The sequence below is a fragment of the Pezoporus flaviventris genome, unplaced genomic scaffold (genome assembly GCF_033815535.1).
Source record: "Pezoporus flaviventris isolate CSIRO_AGI_PZ_B2104156 unplaced genomic scaffold, CSIRO_AGI_Pfla_v1 ptg000002l, whole genome shotgun sequence".
NCBI classification, from domain to species: Eukaryota; Metazoa; Chordata; class Aves; order Psittaciformes; family Psittacidae; genus Pezoporus; species Pezoporus flaviventris.
In genome coordinates this window covers 42,125,763-42,144,730 of record NW_026892550.1, presented here as the reverse complement: position 1 = coordinate 42,144,730, position 18,968 = coordinate 42,125,763, and the positions used below count along the sequence as shown (strand labels likewise).

Here is an 18,968-nt window from a genome sequence, read left to right as displayed (position 1 = left end):
AAAAAACAGTGTAGCAGAGAGCAGTAGGATTTAGCACAGAGGAAATGAAAACAGGGTAGTGGTCAAAGAGATTTTTTTTTTTAATCTCAGAAGAAAGGAGTTTACTTATTCTATTTAAGATATTTTTATTCCTTTTATTCCTTAAAGCGATTTTTATTACTTCCAAAGTATACCAAGTCATAGGAACACCTTAAACTGTAGTTATACCTCATCCACAGAACATGGTCAGTGTTACAAGCAGTTGGTAGGAGTGATCCCTACTAACAACTGATTTCCTTTATTTTTGAGTAGTGATTACTAAACTGAATCAAAATCTAAAATGCTATAAATGCATAAAATGCACAATGCAGCAAAGTCATAATGCTGATTGGTAAATTGTAATGGAATTCTTGTATTTAATACTTATTATGTGCCATGTGGACCCTGAATCTTGTTTTTCTCATATTCTTGACGTACTGGATCTGGGTAAAGTTCAGGTACTGTCTTTCTTGCTTATGAATATGAAACTGAAGGGGTAAGCAAAGCACATGAAATACAGTGTTTGGACTTAATTGTATTTTCCTGTTTTAACTAGATCTAAATGCCGGGGAAATTCTTCAAATGTTTGGGAAGATGTTTTTTGTGTTTTGCCAAGAATCTGGTTATGATACAATTCTGCGTGTCTTGGGCTCAAATGTGAGAGAGTTTTTGCAGGTAAGAATTTTGTGACAAATTATTGCAGATATCAGATGGAAGTATGGTCTAGTCAGCAGATTAGATTGAGATTTGGAAATATAGGTTGCAATCTGTGATCTCCCAATTATTTGTGGAGAGGTGTCTGGAAGCCTTTTGCCTTGGTATTTGTATTTTATAAAGCTTTCCACTGCTCAGCAGTTTTAGTGATTATGTTCTCTTTCCCTCTCAGTTAATACAGTTACCTGATAGAGTAGTAATTTTCCCATAGCATCTGTGACTGTTCAGTTTTATAAATCAGTGAGAAGGCATGTAATGTGGGGTTGCAGAGGCATTCATTAAATCTGAAATTTTATTTGAAATTCCAGAGAAAAGTTTTGAACAAGAGTTCTCATATATAACAGAAGTATGGAGTAGAAGAAACATGGAAAAAAACACCAGCCCACATTGTGTGTATTAAGTAAAAAGACTTACTTTGTTTATACTAACAGAAAATGTGGTCTTCAGATTTGTAGGGTATTTCTTCTTCTAATTTCTCTTGGGCTAACTATAGCTACTGGTTATTTCTAATTGTACATTATGTACAGAGCTAGAGGTAGTACACAGCTCATCTCAAAGACATTATCCTTCATCCTGGAAGTAAGAGTAGGATAGAGCAGCAGCGTTGAAGTAAATTTTTATGCTTTCCTGACTGCAGAACAGCGTGATATGGCGCTGTAAACCAAAACAAAATGAAAACAGTTTTTCAGTGGCGTGAAAGAAATACAGTTGCTTCTCTAAAGTGTGATTTCTAAGTGTAGAAAAAAATGGGCTTCCTTTTTTTTTGTCACTTGAAAATTGCTAACTTCAGAAAAACACTTTGGATTCAAGATTCGTCATATATTTCACTTTTTGAGAGAACTGTGTGTTATAATGAGTTTAAAAGCACTCATTAAGATTTCATAGGACATTGCACAAAAGCCGAGTGTCAAATCTCTGTTGATTTTCACTGGAAATTTGGCAGCCTTTTGTAATCTGTTCCCTTAAAATGTCTCCAGCAATATTAAGTGAAAAGAGCAGAGTGCACAGGTTGCTGGATTACCAGAATATTTACTTCTGTCTCTTACTACCTACCCCAAAACTTGGATTATTACAGAGCATCCTAGATGTAGTCAACCCAGACTTCTTGTACAGATCCCATGGACTGTAATTGCTGGGCAGATAGTTTATGTGTACCCTACAACATGTGCATACCATGTGTGATCTGTGTACTATTGTTTGTCTGTGGGATGTGACATCCTTTATATTTCATGGCTTCATTCACAGGCTGCCCTCAAAGCAAGCTTTCAGATAAATGTGATTTCTAAAGATGACTCGTGTATTGAAGTTGCAGTTAGGGTTGAGCAAGAATAGGGGAGGAGATAAAAAGGGGTGTATCTGGCCTGTTGCTTCATCACTATGGGTATACCTGAATGGGCTAGTCCTCTATTCCTTTCCCTCATGCCCTTTTCCATACAGTGTACTTCCTTCCATTCCTTAATCATGTGTGATGATGAAAGTTTGTTTGTAGTACACACCAAACATTTATAAAAGTGTAAACAGCTTAAATTTATTTTCTTCTAATGATAGTATTTTAAGCTGCTTTGTTTGAATTTCAGTGTTAACAGATGATGTTAGCTATTATATACCTCTGTAAATTTTAACAGGAATAATGTACTGGTAGCTCTTCCAGAAGCGTACTTTTTAGCTCTTTGTTATGATGAAAAATCAGCGTTATCTGTGATTTATTATTTGTGCATCTTTCAGCAGTCAGATTGGGTCAGGAAACTAATTCATAATACCTGTTACAAAAATAGGTGCAGATTGGGTTCAATGTGCTGAACTTAAGTCAGATTCTTAAAATACATAATAGAGTTCCAAAAGATGCTTCTTGAAATCTGTACTGAGTCAGGGTATATGAAGTAATTGAGGGCTGCAGCTTTTAAAAACATGTAAAAATAAGTCTCATCTTTACGTTCTGTTTCCCTTGACATCTCAGAGAAAATTAAGTTTATTTGTAGATGAAACACAGGTACTTCAAACTTCATGAAAGAGTTAAAGATGCAACTAAACCTATATTTATACTTTCTATGAAAGACACAGGCCTGGAAGAATTGCAAATCATATTGAAATACATGCCCAAGAGAAGCAGCGTGAAAAGAGGTACCTCCTAAGAAACCCAGTGTGTAGCTTTCTACTGAATAAAAATCAAACCCTGGAGTAGTGGTTAGTTCTCTCATTTAGGGAATCATTTACATGGCTGTTTAATTGTTCATAATGGCAGTGCAATAAATTACAGGGAACTAATTCCTCTTTTAGAAAAGTTTCCAGATTCTCTGTACTACACAGGACTGAACAGCATATCTTTGAATTTCAGATGCCAGTGACAGCTCTTTTGCTTTTAGACAGTCCAGGATCTGCTGATTTAGTATCACTGCTTGTTCTTGCTTGGAGATCCCTTAGTTTTTCACCATGGAGCTGATCACTGCTCTCCAGAGTGCTAGAATTAGCGTCTCTGGTCCCAGCACAAGCTCTGGCATATATGTAAGCAGTCTAGGAGCCAAGAATTCATGCAGAGAGCTTAACCTGTACATGATCACACCTCTGGCCCACAGCAGAAACAAACTAGAAAAACACACACATTTGTTCTTCCAGAAGCTGCAATATCAATACAGAATGAATGAAACATGCACACACACAAAAAAAGTGGGAGTGAAAATAATGACAATGACACAATGACAATGTCTAAATGGCAGGGTCTGGGAGTGATTTCAGCTCCTTGATCTGAAGCACATCTTACAGTTTCTTGTGTTGGAGCAAGGTTCTGAATACAGTAAACTCTTTGCTCAACCCATAATCTGTATTCACAGAGAGAAAAGACACATGAGGGACTAGAAAGCAGCTGCAATACATCCTGAACAAGTCCACACTCTGGATGATGAGAGAGTAAAGACTAAAGGGCATATCATATGGGCTCACCTGTGACACTTCTTGGTCAAAGTCAGCAGAAGTATCAGGCTGGCAAAGTGGTCTTGCAGAATGGGGCTATGCCAGCTTTTAGCAATACTTGTGTCAGACTTAAATGTTAATAATTACACAACCATCTTAATAAAAGTCTGGCCTTGATATTGGCCACTTCTCATAACAAACTCCTTTTGAAGTTCTTCAGGTGTTGATGACTGTAACTGGAAGATTGTTGTCTTTTCCCATGTATCTCTTCAGCAGTTTTTTTCCAAAAAGTCAATATATCCCAGCTGTTTCTGAGATGTATGTACTGAAAGAGCATTTCTGTACCTGATTAAGGAGATTGTGGGGCACTCCCTCAGAGCCAGTCAGATCTCTTGGTCTTTTCTCATCCACACTTCCAAAGCAGTCTCTTCCCATTTCATTGTCTTGAACCCTGTGAAGATCTTGCAGAATTTGCCTTCAGGCAATTGCAATTGAGTGCCCACTAACAGCTGGAATGAATTGACTCCCAGATTGTTGCCTCTTCAAGTTTTAATTTGGAGGTGTTGATATAGCAACAAAAACATGGATTTGAAACAAACCAGAAAACTGAAGGAGGAAGTTCCAGGCTGAGTACATCCTACGGAATTCATTTCTAAGCATCTCATTTCCTCTGGAGGCCTCCCAGGAGAGGCAGCTGTCCAGGCACTTCACAGCTCACATGAAATCAAGTTCAGTATGCTTCCACAAATTTGATGATCGACAGATGCTCATGAAAGGTGGAGAATGTCCCAGACAGCACACTGAAAATAATTTCACCTCTCTTCTTGTGCTGGCAGAAAACAATATGCAGAGCCTGGTTCTAGCACTTACTTGGGAGGGTAAGAGAACAACATTTAAAATATGTAGTAATGTTCTGAACTTAAGATGTTAAGGAGTTGTGTGAATTTTACAATATAAGTAAATAATTATGTGGGTTGCAGCACTATCCAGCAAACTAAGTTGCTCTTACTGTGTTAGATATACAGTAAATAGCAACCTGGAGCCTTGAAAATTCCTTCACAAAGTCAGAGCAAGACTTGTTTTCTAAGTGTGATGTTGATCTCATTGTTCTCTTTAATGTCCTTATTAGATATGCCTATCAATTTATCATTTAGGTCTCCTCTTTCTGGTCAAGATTTAAAGTTAAATGCATAAGATGTCCAGGACATAACTAGAAAAATAGAGGACTTCTTCCCTTTCCTGAATAAACTTTTCTGAAACATGATTACAGCAGCTGTGATATGTGCTATGTATTCTGTGGGGCTTTTTTGCAATTATTCTCAGAGAAAATATGTATTTGAGGTTGGTCTTTCAGTCATTTTTATATGACATTAAAATTTGAAACTTTGTCAGGTCCTGTAAACTTGGGTTGACTGTTACAAATGTCAGAACTAGGCCTTTTCATTGAAAATAAGGAAAAAGAGTCATGTTTATTCAGACATGCTTATTTGTATTTGACACCTAAATTCACGTCTGAAGAGGAAATAGGGACTATAATCGGAAGCGATAAAAATGGATAAGGTACAGGTTTGGGAAACACACAGAGTGTTCAATCATCAGAGTGTTTCCAAATACAGCATAGTCAAGCATGAATTCATACTAACTGGAGTAATTTTTAATAGTGTTAATCTTGATTGCCTGAAAAGCAAGCTACCTGAAAAGCTTGCTATGATGACATATGGCAAATGCACAGAGAATGTGAGCAGCAGGAGAAAGCAGATGTTCAAATTAGACAGAATACGTACACACTTTCTTCAGAACTAATAAGTGAATGCCTTATAATCATGTTTTTAATTTCTTCTTCCAGAACCTGGATGCTTTGCATGACCACCTTGCTACTATTTACCCGGGCATGCGAGCCCCTTCCTTCAGATGTACTGATGCAGAGAAGGGGAAGGGACTCATTCTGCATTACTATTCGGAAAGGGAAGGTCTCCAGGATATTGTCATTGGCATCATCAAAACAGTAGCTCAACAGATCCATGGTACAGAAATAGATATGAAGGTAATGTCTGAAGGGATGTGCACATCAAAAGCTTCTGTCAAATGAAGAAAATCAGAAGTGAAGTTACCTCAGATTGAATGGCTAGTTATGTGTAGTGATGGTGATATGCTTGATGTCCTTGCTTAGATTCTACTTTGTACAAATCCATACTTCAAACATTTACAGCAGGTGTTAGTATTCAAATACGGAAGGATGCAGCAGAATCAAAACAATCCTCTTCTTAGGTCCCTGTTTATTCAAAGCTTTGAGGAGGGCCATGTTGGAAAGTTGGCTGCAAGAGTGTTGAAGCTGTTGATTGACAAGCATTTCTTCTGGTAGCACAGGCAACTTATTCAGTCCTCCTTCTCTTACTGCTCAGGCTTGTCCTATGACAGTTTCTTCAGCTGTGTCCCTCCAGCTGTTGTCGAGCTATAAAATAAGCTAGATTGAGAAAGTGAACTGTCTTCAAAATAACATTTTTCTTTTTCTATGTTATTAAAATAACATTTATTTTTTCTGGGTTTATTGCACCTATTCCTTTATGTGGTTTGGTGTTCTTTGTGTCAGAGAGAGTTCTGCCAGCATAGTCAAGGGGTCATGCAAAGACAGAAGTGGTCAGCAAGGCAGCAGAGAAATAATATATGTTCTGAGGAGGCTTAAATATTAATTATAAATTTACTTCTCATTTCCATGTGACTTTCTTAGGCTTTTCTGGAAATTTTATTGGTGTACTGTAATTAAAAAAAAATATAATACTGTTGGTCAAACCTATTGTAAGTGAGCCCAAAGTTCAGTTTAAATCCAACCTATACTTACAGACTCTCTGGGCTAAGAGCACATAGGTGCCTAAAAATAAGTGTTACCTCTAAACTGAAGAAAGTGCATATTGTCTGTATTTTATTTTGTCTGTTACCCTGTTTTTTTCCTTGTTTCTACTAGAAAGTCATGTGCCCTCAACCCTGAACTTTTGGTGTCTCTGCTGGTTAATAATCCTAGCTTTTGACACCTTTAATGACATTAAATAGTGCTTAACTCCACATGTGCTCACAAACTACCAGTGGTAGTTATGCAGAGAATAATCAGTTACTTGTTTCTGCAAGGTCAGAGTGCCAAAATTTGCAGCTTATCCTCACAGACAACGAAAGTCTCCCTCCATTACTCGACAGGTCAGCTATTAATCATTAATGGTACATCGTGGGTGTATTACTGCAGAGTAAGCCTGCCATTGTGGTACCTGGCTAGTTTTACACTGTTCAAAAAAATGAGAACAGGAGAAAAAAATTGGCTGACTTCTCTCATTTCAGTCCCTTGCCTCATAATTCAATTAATGCTTTCATGTTTCAGACTGTTTGTAATGCTTTGTTTGAAATAGCACAGCACAGAGAAACAATGGAGTTGATTTTCATTCCCTGTTTTTATGGACCAGTCAGTGCCTCTTCTGTAAAGTTTTTGGTTTGGTCTTTAGTTAGAATTTTGCTCAAGGAAAAATTTTTTTTAACTGGTAAAAACCTCAATGCCTAGCCCTAAGTTTCTCGTGTTATTATGGGAGTTACCTACCAACATGCAAGAACAAAGATGAGATTCACAACTTGTCCTTCCAGATCTCTATCCAAAGCATTTACATAACAATCCAACACAGGACTGGTTTAGTAAGTTCTGCAGTTCTCTTTATATTAATTAGTGTGAAGTTGATACCTACAGCTTGGTGTTTAGTACTTTGTTAATCACTTTTCTTTTTTGGCTATTTAGAACAAATGCTTACATAAATCCATTTGAGAGAGTGCATGCTTCTAAGTCTCTATTTTCATACAATTCTGCTTGAATTCTCTTTAAATTTTTCTTACCAGCTTCTGTGCAAGTGGTAGCAGATCTTAATTGTTTACAGTAATTCTGCTTTTATTTCAGCAAGTGATTAGATTTGGTTTCATGGGTTACGCAGAATCACGGAATGGCAGAAGCTGGAAGGAGCATACATATATATATATATATACACACACACACATACATGTTCTTCTAAAATATAGAAGGGTTTCCTTTTCCAGAATGGTGTCCCTCAGGAAACGTGCCCTTTCTTTTAGCACCTAGGGAATGTGTGTGCTGAAGGCAAGGAAAAAGAGAAAAAGGTAAAAGGTCTCAGTTTGTCTCTATTAAATGCTGTTAGCACTGAAAGGAAGGCCATTTAATTTGCACTTGGATTCACAATTGCAGTTGTGTAGTTCACGAAAACCCAGGTTGACATGGATTGATTAATTAGTTCAAATCCAATTTGCTTTATCTTCCCTGACAGGGTAATTCAGTTTTAGCTAAGTCCAACTAAGACTATAGAAAGTTTGCATCAGGTATTGTCCCAAGAATTGTTGCTGACTTTGAGAACATGCTAAGAATTTTTAAGTTCCACCAGTGTCAGTATGAGAGCTAAAAATCTTCATGGTACTGGTGACCAGCTTTGGCATGAGATCTCTTTTAGAAGCCTTCTGGCTATGTCTTCTCTTGCTTCACTTGTCAGAGGTTCTTTGTGTATAAATGAGGGTAACCTGGGAAGGTGAAGTCAGGACAGGGATTCCCTCAAGGCTACAAATGGGATGGGTCAACGAAAATGTACAATCCTACAAAGCCCAGAAATCTGTTGGGAAGACAGACTTTTGCAGTTCTGTTACCTGAGAGCAGACTATCAGTGTCTTTCTTTTAGACAGGGAAGATGGTTTACAATATAAAATGAAAAAAGATCAGGGGAAGTCCTTGACAAGATGGTAATTTCAGACTGTCTCATTACTAATGGCGATATGAAAATTGAACCCAAGATGTGACCAGCTGGAGAGCTGACTAAAAACTACTTTGGTAATTATGGAGAGTAAGCAGTACTGACCCCATGTTAAAATGCTAGCTGTATGTGAAGATGTCAGTCATGGAGCATGATCAACCTCTAATTCTGACACAAGTGCAGCTGGAAACTTAGAGACATTCTCACAGTTTTAATGTTGGCTGTACAAAGCTAACGGTGATACCATTTACACAGTGAACTGCTTTGCCTCAGGATCACCCCAAATCAGCTGCAGTGAAATTCATCAAGTAGCATTGTGCACTTGGTTTTGATCAGAAGACATCAAGAATTTCATCCTGTACCAACCTTTAAATGGCAAACTCCTTACTTCATATTAATATTCACAACCTGATGGAAAAAGACCCTGTTGAAGGACAGTCTGTCCTTCCCCCTCTCTCTGTCCTGAGATATGAGTGTATCTCAGGGACATGCTTGTATCTATAAAACTGAGTTTTATCCTGTAGGTACATCAGTGGAAGTTGAACAGATAGCACGTGTTCATTATACCTGCTGTATCACAGTGATACTGCTGGATTTAATGTCTTGTGTGTAGCTCACCAAATATATTAAACCACAATATCGTTTTAAAATAACTGTTCTTTTAGTTGTCCTTCTCCGAAATGTTGGTTTGTCTTTTCACTTGGCTAAGAAAGGATGAACGCTGAAGATACACCCTCCAGAAAGCCCAGGCATGTTAGCAGTTGTTATATGTTCTCTTTGAAACCAGGAGAGTGATTTTTCCGCTTCAGTTTTTAACTGCAGTTACTATGGTGATTGAGCTCTTAGACATGGTGAACTGATGTCACTTCACCACCTAAGACCACAGAGGAGGAAGAATTAGATTTGATTCCTGGCTTTGTTGCTTCTGTTACTGAACTTTCATTTGTCAAGCATTTAACAGAGGCTTCTTCAACAGTATTTAAGTGACAGTGAAATTCCATGGCTTACAAACTTTGCTTGGAGAATGAAACAATGGGTAAGTTCTATCCTAGTTAAACTTACTGCAGAGTATGTAGGGCAGGTCTTTGGTGAATTAGATTGGATCTTTAGGTACAAGGGTAAAAGGACAGAATTTAACATACTCTAAATGTCAAGAAATGCTCATTTTAAATTTGCTGATAAGGTGGATGACATTGTGAGATAGATTCTCTCTAAGATAAGATAGTGCATAAATGATGTGAGCAGAAAAAACATCATGAAATTACATATCCAATAGGAAGTTACGAATCAGTATCTTTCTTAGCCTGGAGAGAGGTATAATTGTAGTGTCTGTTAAGAAGGGTCTGTGAATGGATGACCAAAATCAAGTTCAGTAAACTAGCCACATCCACAGCATGTCAGGTTTACCAGGAGTGTGCAGCTGGCACTGTGGCTGTCTTGTAGATCTGACACATTTTGTGTGTGTGGCCTGTTGTTCATTTTCTGCGCTAATACGCTAGTACAGCAGGCATTTCTTGATGCCCTGGAGTCTGATCAAAAATAGTGTTGCAAATGAACTTGAAGATGCCTGAGAAATTTGCAGCAGTGACTATCTGGTCAGTAGGTTATAATATTACTGTTTCTGGAAGGTGGTGTGCTGATAATATGAACATTCCCATAATAATTATTAGGTATTAAAAACTTAATTTTAGGACTGCTTTGCCAAATTAAGAAGCTTTTCATTCAAAATAAGCATTTTGATTTTTTCAGCTGTGGCAAGAGCAGCTCTTTGAAGTAAGATCCAAGACTGGAAATGATCTGGAAGCATTGATCAATTCTAGTGATAATTCTACACAATTCGAGAAAGGTTACTGTGTCTCAGCTGTCCTTGGCCATAATAATATTAGGAATAGAATAAAATCTATGGGAGTGTGCACAAGTGGTAGAAAGTAAGAACTGAGACTCTAAGTATGTTCCGTCTAACCTCAGTATGGTCACAGTCTCTCACAATTTCAGGGATAGTGATTTAAAAGAAGAGGAAGAACATGGAGAACCTTTAAACCCTAAATTCACAGGAAAACTAGGTCTCCATCTACTATGTTCCATTTTCCTAGACAAACCCACATAACTTGTTTTCCTCAAGTGACCACCACATAATTTTTCTGAGTTTTACCTTTTATTAACTATAATTTCCCACTTGTCTTTGCCACGCAGTGCCATATGGATTGCCAACACAGTTTCTTGAGGAAGTTAGGTTTAATCAACATTAGCATTTGAACTTATTCATACATCCAGCCTTAGGTACCTACATGGGCCAGTAAATTTAGTAGCCCAGTCTTTCTCTTTTAGTTACATATGCAATAGAAAGAGAAGACTAATGCAGCATATGGTATAGAGCACCTAAACAAGGCTCCTGCTCTGTTTTCCAGAAAAGTCATTCTTTCCTTTACATTAGTAGTCAAATAAGAGATCAGGGAACGCTGCCTTCTTAATGAAGCATCATTTAGCAAAAAATTACAGTTTTGTTGTTTTCCACTCCTCCATTTGTATAGGAACAAAGGTATCATCATTCCCCAACCCATCATTGGCATGGCTGACAGTTGTGGAGGAGAAATATTTAATAAACTAAACATCTGAGGGATCAGTACAGTGTTTGTGCTTTTAAGAAGTCTATTTTGCTTCAGTGGCTTCAGGATCAAATTCTACATGAATGGTAGAATCAGGAGCAACATGTTCCAGAAAGTTGCCACTAAACAATGCTGTGTAAATAGAATTGTTCTGTTCCAGTCATTAAATCTAATTAAGCTTCAGAAGAGGTGAATTTGGCCTCTCAAAGTAAATTATGTTATTCTATTAGTTAATAGCTGTAATTATACTGCAATACGTGACTCTTACTGCAGACAAAATAATCCCTATTAATTTCCTGGTTTTTACTAACTTTGAGTAAAATTACTAAAGTGTGAGATGCTGTATTCAACACAGTTATTTGAGGTTCTGCTGACAGAGATGACTAAGGCTTTGCTGTAATTTCATTTAATATGGAATGCAGCTTGGAGAAGATTGTCATTGCTTTCAGTTTTATCTGTTGATCATCTAACAATCAGCTTGAATGTGTAGGGACTGTATATTCAAATATCTACTCCATCCACCTTTCTTCTGGCTGACTGTGACATGCCCATCCTCTGGTCAGCACTACTTGCTGTTGTGTCATAGACCTCGCAAACAGATCTCATCAAAATAAGAATTCAAGTGGCCTGTGTAATTCAACATTTGCCACACGTTCATTCAACAGGAGGGGAGAGTCCTGTTTTCCAGCAAGTGCCAGTTAAAGCAAGCATAACCTTAGCCTTGACCCCTGATTTCAGGATATGCATTTTACTTAGGCTTTACAAATCATATTTGGGTGCTATTCAATATATTGTTCATGCAAAGAGCAACTAGACTAAACAAAGGTATGATTATTCTCCTGAAATTATAAAGACTCTCTAAAGTCAGAAACACTTACTAGAAAAAAATATTTTCCAAGATGCAAATATCATTCTTGAATTAATCTTTTTTGCTCTAAATGTGTTCTTGTCTTTAAAATAGCATTCCAATTATTAATGAGTAGCAGTTTTCAGCTTTTTGTTTTTTCTCCTTCATTTTCTAGGTTATTCAACAGAGAAATGAGGAATGTGACCACATTCAATTTTTAATTGAAGAGAAAGAGTCTAAAGAAGAGGACTACTATGAAGACCTTGATAGATTTGAAGAAAATGGTACCCAGGAATCTCGCATCAGTCCCTATACTTTCTGCAAAGCCTTCCCTTTCCACATAATATTTGACAGAGATCTGGTGGTCACACAGTGTGGCAATGCTATATACAGAGTCCTTCCACAGGTTAGATGATTCTGATGCATGAATAGTTGCAGAAATTCTTAATAGTAGATGCTTCACGGGTTTATTTAAAAATTAATAAAATAGATTTAGGATTATCTGTCTAAATTGCATTACTGTGTAACTGTATAATATTTACTACATTGTGTTCCTCTTGTTTGAAAAAGGACTGTGAAAATAGCCCTAATTCTGCAACAGCTCTTGTCTCTTATGATCATACCCATATGCAGTAAAAGAATAAGCTTGAGCAGAGAAAATTTGATCACCCCCACAAGTCAAACGTTAGCTTGATACCATGTTCTTTCTTGTAGCTCACTCCAAGATACATTTGCTGTGAAAGTGGTAGATAACTCTTTAAAGCAGATGTGATACAGTCAGTGCAACCTGGCCTGGGGTTCAGGACATGGTCTTGCCCATGCTACTGTGTAGTGTAGCAGCAGATAACAGTCTATATATGTTACTTGATAGTAATGCCTTTAAATACTTAAACTGTCAGGGGCACAGTAACTGCAGAGCAGAATAACAGAAATTCTAGCATGCTTTCTTGGCTTGTGTATCAGTATTAACTAAGATGAGCCAAACTGTATTTGTGAGGTGTGTGTGTGTATATATATATGCACATGTGTGTGTGTTCTGAACTGAATGCAGCTACTGCAATTTCCTATGGTTGTTTACAGTAAAAGAGTGCTCAGAGGTCCATTTACATCCATTTAATGTTATGTATTCTGTATATGATAGGATATCTCAGTTCTTGCCTGAAAGAGCTGACTAGGTTTCAGAATGTAAGTAATAGGTGAAAGGAATAATACGAGAAAAGCAAAAGGTAGGATGATGAAAATGTCAAGTGATGTTTACAATTGTGTGGGCTAATGTTGCACATACTTTTAAATGTGATTTTATGTTATTAGCTTTTTCCTGCAGTTAGTTTTTGATAATTTCTCTCTGAATTGTGCAGAAAAATTTTAAAGAAGAGCTTTATAAGAAGCTTTGCCAGATTCTTCCCAGGGTCATTCACAGAACAGCTGTTCAGCCTACTGAGGATAGCTATCAGTATCCTTATTATCAGAGGTGATGCTTTAGGGAACATGGCTTATTGAAGAGATAGTTTGAAGGAGGTGAGTTAGGAGTAAAACACTGGAAAGCTTTTTTACTGTAGAGTGGAAACATTTTGACAGATAATGAATGTGATAGTCTAACACAATTTTACAAAGCCATCTTGCTGACTAGAATTGCGCTTTGAAATTGATATGTTTCTGATGTAAAATCCTTAGTTCAAAACCCTTGTATTTTAATGGAGAAATGCAGTATTGTCATCTAAGCAGATTGAATATAATTACTTCATGTTTGTTTTTATTATAAAACATAACAACCTTCTTTTTTTTTTTTTTTTTTTTTTCCCCAATTCTAGCTGCAACCAGGAAATTGCAGTTTGTTGTCAGTTTTCTCCTTGGTCCGGCCTCATATTGATATTAGTTTCCATGGTATCCTCTCACATATCAATACAGTCTTCGTACTGAGGACCAAGGTAACTAGAGAATATTCACCTGGCTTTTCTTTAAGTAAATATACTTTTGAAAGATACAGAAAGGTGCTGAAAGATCAGAAGTCTTTAGAGAAAATTCTTTGCACAGTAGTAATCCCTTTTGAGTTGGAAGCCAAGAAAAAGTCACAGGCCTGAATTCATGTGTGGATGTTAAGTAGAGCACTTTATAGGCATGGTGGAGTACATATACTTCATGTCTGATGCTTTCTTTTTACAAGGGACCAGCCCATAATATGGTATTGTACTGAAGTATATGTAGAAAGCTAATTACATTTACTTTTGCTTCATAATAATATGGGAGACAAATACGAAATGTGTTCTTGCTTGGATACATATGTTCATACACAGTTATGTGTCCTTCCCTCTAGAGAGGGCAGGAGAGCAAGTGGCTGATGTAGAGCTTGTAGTGTAGCATATACTATGTCAAGGAGCCTGTTTATTTATAGAAAAATGTACCTGAGAGAAACACAACAAGATTTCTTAGAATTGCTCCCAGGCACAGATAGAACTTCATAGAACAGACAATACTTTTGTCAAGCTGTTGTGAAGACATGACAGAGAAGAAAAGAAGGTACAAGCATGAATGTAAAGAAAGATACCATGCTTTATATCTTTGAGGTAGCAAATCATAGTATTGAAATACAGGTAGTGTATGGTTTTCAAATGAGAAATTAATTGGGTTTTAATGTAGGGTGTAACTCAATTCCAAACATTCTGACTGCCTTCATAGTGGAAGGCACTTGCATATGTGGCCTGGTGTGTAACACATGCACCATTGCCCTTATATAATTGTGACTTTTCATCACCAGGAGGGGCTGTTGGATGTGGAAAAGCTGGAGTGTGAAGATGAACTGACTGGCACAGAAATCAGCTGCTTACGTCTGAAAGGGCAAATGATCTACTTGCCTGAAGCAGACAGCATTCTCTTTCTTTGTTCGCCAAGGTACTTTAAGCCTTAAGAGTTCTACAATGTCGATTTTCCTTTTACAGTTACTAATTTTAAGAACACTTACGAGAGAAGTAGTACAGAGATTAATTGCTTCAGGTATTGATTTCATTGATTTCAATGTGTTTATACTAAAAGAGGGAGGAGAATTTAAATACTAGAACTTGACTGATTATTAAATAATTCAGTATAAACATTGGGATGCCCTGGTCCAGTTTGTACAAATGTGAATTTCTCATGGTTCCAGGATTTTTGGTAAGTTTTGTCCTCTGCTTCTTACTCTGAGAGTGCTAAGAAATGTCACAATGATTTGATGTCCTATGTGGATTCATATATGTTTGCAGTAGTTGTAGTGTAATAGATCATTGATAATTATAAAGAAGTGGTTGAAATGGGGGATTGAATGAAGGGCATCTTTAGTTAAGAGCATCTTGAGCTAACACATCAGATTACAGCTATGATGTGTTGATCTCCTATGTGAAAGGGAGAGGGTGGATGAAGACAGAAGAGGAAGAGGCTACTTTGGTGTAATCTTGGTTTTATTTGCAAACTGAAGTATGTACATTTGATACATTCATGAAACTCATCCGTGAGAATTCTGTATTTAAATGGAACAATCAGGAGCCTTCTGTTAACATAAATAAGGTATTTCATAGAAGAGACGTGTTGCACACCTCATCACAAGTTCAGAAGCATCATCTTTCTTCTGTTATTCAGCAGCCTCTGCTGTTCATTTGGTTTTTAAATGCTCCTTTGGCAAGTTAAATTGCACCCATAGTATTATATGTTTCTTCACGTTGCAGTGTGATGAACTTGGATGATTTAACCAGGAGAGGTTTATATCTGAGTGATATTCCATTGCATGATGCTACCCGTGATCTGGTACTTTTGGGAGAGCAGTTCAGAGAGGAATATAAACTGACTCAAGAGCTTGAGATCCTCACTGACAGACTGCAGCACACACTGCGTGCACTGGAAGATGAAAAGAAAAAGACAGACACGTAAGAACCAAATCCTCATTCTGAGCTGAAACTGTCACAGCAATATATTATTTATAGCTGTGTTCTTAAAAAAAATAACAGAATCTTGGAAGGAGTAAAAGATACTCAGTGCTGTTAATTTTGGAGTCAAGAAAGAACATTTTACTTTAATGTTTCATAGGGTATTTCTTCATTTAGATTGTCAAATGTCATCTGCAGTCTAGGCTGTTACATGCATAGGTGCTTTGATTGCTCCCTCCCTGATAAGGAAAGCTATGAGAAATGAACTGACAATCCTTCTTGCTTTGTGAGTTACCTAAACCAGTAGTTTTACAAACTTGTGTACATGCAGTCCTTGTAGATGAATGTGGTGAGTGCCATACGCTATTATTTGACAGTAAATCTGCACTAGACCACTTTGTCTATCTAAACTGCCATGCTTACAGGTTAATAAAGGAGGAAAACACATTTCAGAAGCCTTAAAAATAGTCTGTATAAAGGTGAAGTTTTGCAGTAGGCTAATGCTATGAATTTTATTTTATAGTTACCTGTAAAAGTGAGTTTGGGGCTATCTATATAATGCAACTGTCTAGATATAAGTACATAACAATAATAAAGTTTATGCGTTTGGCCTCAAATCCATTTCTACAGGTAACTGCAAAATCAAATTCATAGCATTACCCTGTGGCAGCTCATTTTAAGGACTACTGGCAGGTAAGTTGAAAGTTTGTGTTGCAAGCACTGTGGGGTTGATGGTTGACACTTGTTGTTAAAACATAGTTCCCATGTCTGTAATAGAAGAATTTCTTGTGGCTTATACTTGTTTAGTAGTAGAATTAACAGTCATTGTGCTATGAATCCTATGGACAGATTTTTTTTTTTTTCTGTAGTAACGGAAATTATTGTAAAAAAAATCTGAAAGGGATGGACAGAAGAGTCAGAAAAGAAGTCTAAAAAATATTTTTTAGATTCATTTCTGTTGCTTTGCTTTATAAAGTAATTTTATCTTAAGGAATTCTAGCCTTCTTGGCAGCTGCTGGAACAGAGTGTCAAAAGCATTCACTACCTAAGAGGCATGCAGTAGTGAACTTGCCAAAAAATCTGATGAGGTTTTGTGCAGGAGGCTGTGTACAAAGCGGTGTGAAACAGTCAGAGATCTTCAGCTTGTCCACTTAGCTGGGTAAGAAGGGAAATACACCTTCATTTGGCAGTTAGAAAGTTGAAGGAATACACGAGAGTAGGGCAAAGCTCTTTGTGTGTGATTTGGATTTTATTTGCATAATTTGTAAATTGAAACAAATGTTAGTAGGTCATGTAGACTATTAATTAAAAAAAGCTTGCAATAATCCCTAAAAGCAGCATTCTCAACAGAAGAGGAAGCATTTAGTAATGCAGGAATTGATCAAAGGTGAAAAACTGATCTCTTGGTGGCCATTTTTGCCATTTTTGTGGTTCTGTGAGCAATACCAGATTACATGAGCTGAGGATATAGCAGAAATGCATAAGCAATAAGCAGATATGATCCAAGACACTATTAATAGATAATGTCAGAATTAGTAACATATGCCTCATTTTGTTGGTAATTTAGATGTATTAATTTGTGTTTGAAATGCATGGCTGTAGGTATGCTGATGTATATCAGTTCCTGTTTCCCAAATAACGTATTATTTAGTGAGCATCTTTTATATTGCTCTTTGATGATGTATCTTATAAACCCCATGGAAGATACTAAGTTAATATTTGAAGAATGCTGATGTAAAGACCTTCCTTTATATTCTGTTTTGCTTGTCTTTCTTTTCTTATTCATTTAGATTACTGTACTCTGTTCTACCACCATCAGTGGCAAATGAGCTGAGACACAAGCGTCCTGTTCCAGCTAAGCGATATGACAATGTGACTATTCTATTCAGTGGCATTGTTGGATTCAATGCCTTCTGTAGTAAACATGCCTCTGGAGAGGGAGCCATGAAGATCGTTAACCTTTTAAATGATCTTTACACGAGATTTGATATTCTGACTGACTCGCGAAGGAATCCATTTGTTTATAAGGTAAGCAGAAGATTTTCAGAGTCTTTAATCTGTGACTTTTCAATAATTTATGATTATGCTACTCTTTTTCATCCTTTGGATTTTAGGTTTTAAAAAAAAGAAAAAAAGAAGTTGTGTTTGCAGTCTTTGAACTGTGTAAATTGCTATTACATAGCTAAAGAAGAGTATGTTGTTTAAATGTGTGAAGGAGCATTAAGGGCTTAGTTCCCAGCAGGATTTCTGGACAGTCACACAGTAGGTGGATATGCAAATATACTTCCACATTTAGCAGATGTGAACAAGCAATTTGTGGTTCTGCTGACCCTGTGCTTTTAAATTTTTCAGTCATATACCTGAGCCTCCTGGTTGTAAATTATAACTTATTATTCAGCTATTCATAATGTGAATTTCATTAGGAATGAGATGTAGTTGCAGATGCAGCTCGTAGCAGATAGGTAGAGAAAGAGATACATATATTGTATATGTACCTGTGTATGCTTGTGTGTTTATACGTGTAAGGTTCATTCTTAGATTTTACTAGAAATCAACTTTTTGTTGTGTACCAAGTGAACCAAGAGAGGCTCAAGCCACAGTCACAGTGTCATTTTAATTGGTTACACTGTGGGCAGACAGTACATTCTCTTCAATAACAAGTAGAGATGACAGGGATTAGGGTGATTTGAATGAAAGTGAAGGGAAGCTTTTTGAAAGAACGAGCAGTCTTGTAGGAAGCACTACTTCCATTCTAATACTCTAAAGCTCATGATTATAAAGTAATTGAAAAATATGTATCTTGATAGGTGGAAACAGTTGGGGACAAGTATATGACAGTGAGTGGTTTACCAGAGCCTTGCATTCATCATGCTCGATCTATCTGTCACCTTGCATTGGATATGATGGAAATAGCAGGCCAAGTTCAAGTAGATGGTGAGCCTGTACAGGTTAGTAAATGTGAGGGCTTGAATGAGACCCCATTCTTTGATATGATGGTAATGCTTTGAAATATGATAATGCTCAAGTCCCAGTTCATGCAGACTTTGATATTGTTAAAATTTGAGGCTGATATCTACAAATACTACGAAGAGTCACACATAGATGTGACATGTTCATTTCCCAGACCTTAAAATCTAATTATTGTGCTTAAACTTTTAAACGACTAAATTGGGTTTGCATGATTTGTATCTGTTTTCCA

At 37.0% G+C, this 18,968-nt stretch overlaps 2 protein-coding genes and 1 long non-coding RNA gene across 4 annotated transcripts in view; all 3 read left to right on the top strand.

Annotated features, from left to right (window-relative positions):
- LOC133280945 (uncharacterized) overlaps window positions 1–18,968 on the top strand; it is a 185,943-nt gene that overhangs the window by 106,336 nt on the left and 60,639 nt on the right. The gene's annotated exons all lie outside the window — the stretch shown is intronic.
- Window positions 1–18,968, top strand: part of GUCY1B1 (guanylate cyclase 1 soluble subunit beta 1) — a 41,990-nt gene that overhangs the window by 17,331 nt on the left and 5,691 nt on the right. For both annotated transcript variants that reach the window (XM_061475942.1, XM_061475951.1), the window contains exons 4-11: window positions 575–693; window positions 5,486–5,683; window positions 12,052–12,282; window positions 13,688–13,804; window positions 14,632–14,765; window positions 15,572–15,769; window positions 17,560–17,797; window positions 18,577–18,717. In XM_061475942.1, the coding sequence (XP_061331926.1) occupies window positions 575–693; window positions 5,486–5,683; window positions 12,052–12,282; window positions 13,688–13,804; window positions 14,632–14,765; window positions 15,572–15,769; window positions 17,560–17,797; window positions 18,577–18,717 (1,376 nt within the window). The remainder of the gene's footprint in view (window positions 1–574; window positions 694–5,485; window positions 5,684–12,051; window positions 12,283–13,687; window positions 13,805–14,631; window positions 14,766–15,571; window positions 15,770–17,559; window positions 17,798–18,576; window positions 18,718–18,968) is intronic.
- The window catches only part of TDO2 (tryptophan 2,3-dioxygenase), a 68,219-nt gene continuing 60,475 nt past the window's right edge, over window positions 11,225–18,968 (top strand). Inside the window, exon 1 of the mRNA XM_061475981.1 lies at window positions 11,225–11,228. The gene's annotated coding sequence lies outside the window, so the exon portion shown is untranslated. The remainder of the gene's footprint in view (window positions 11,229–18,968) is intronic.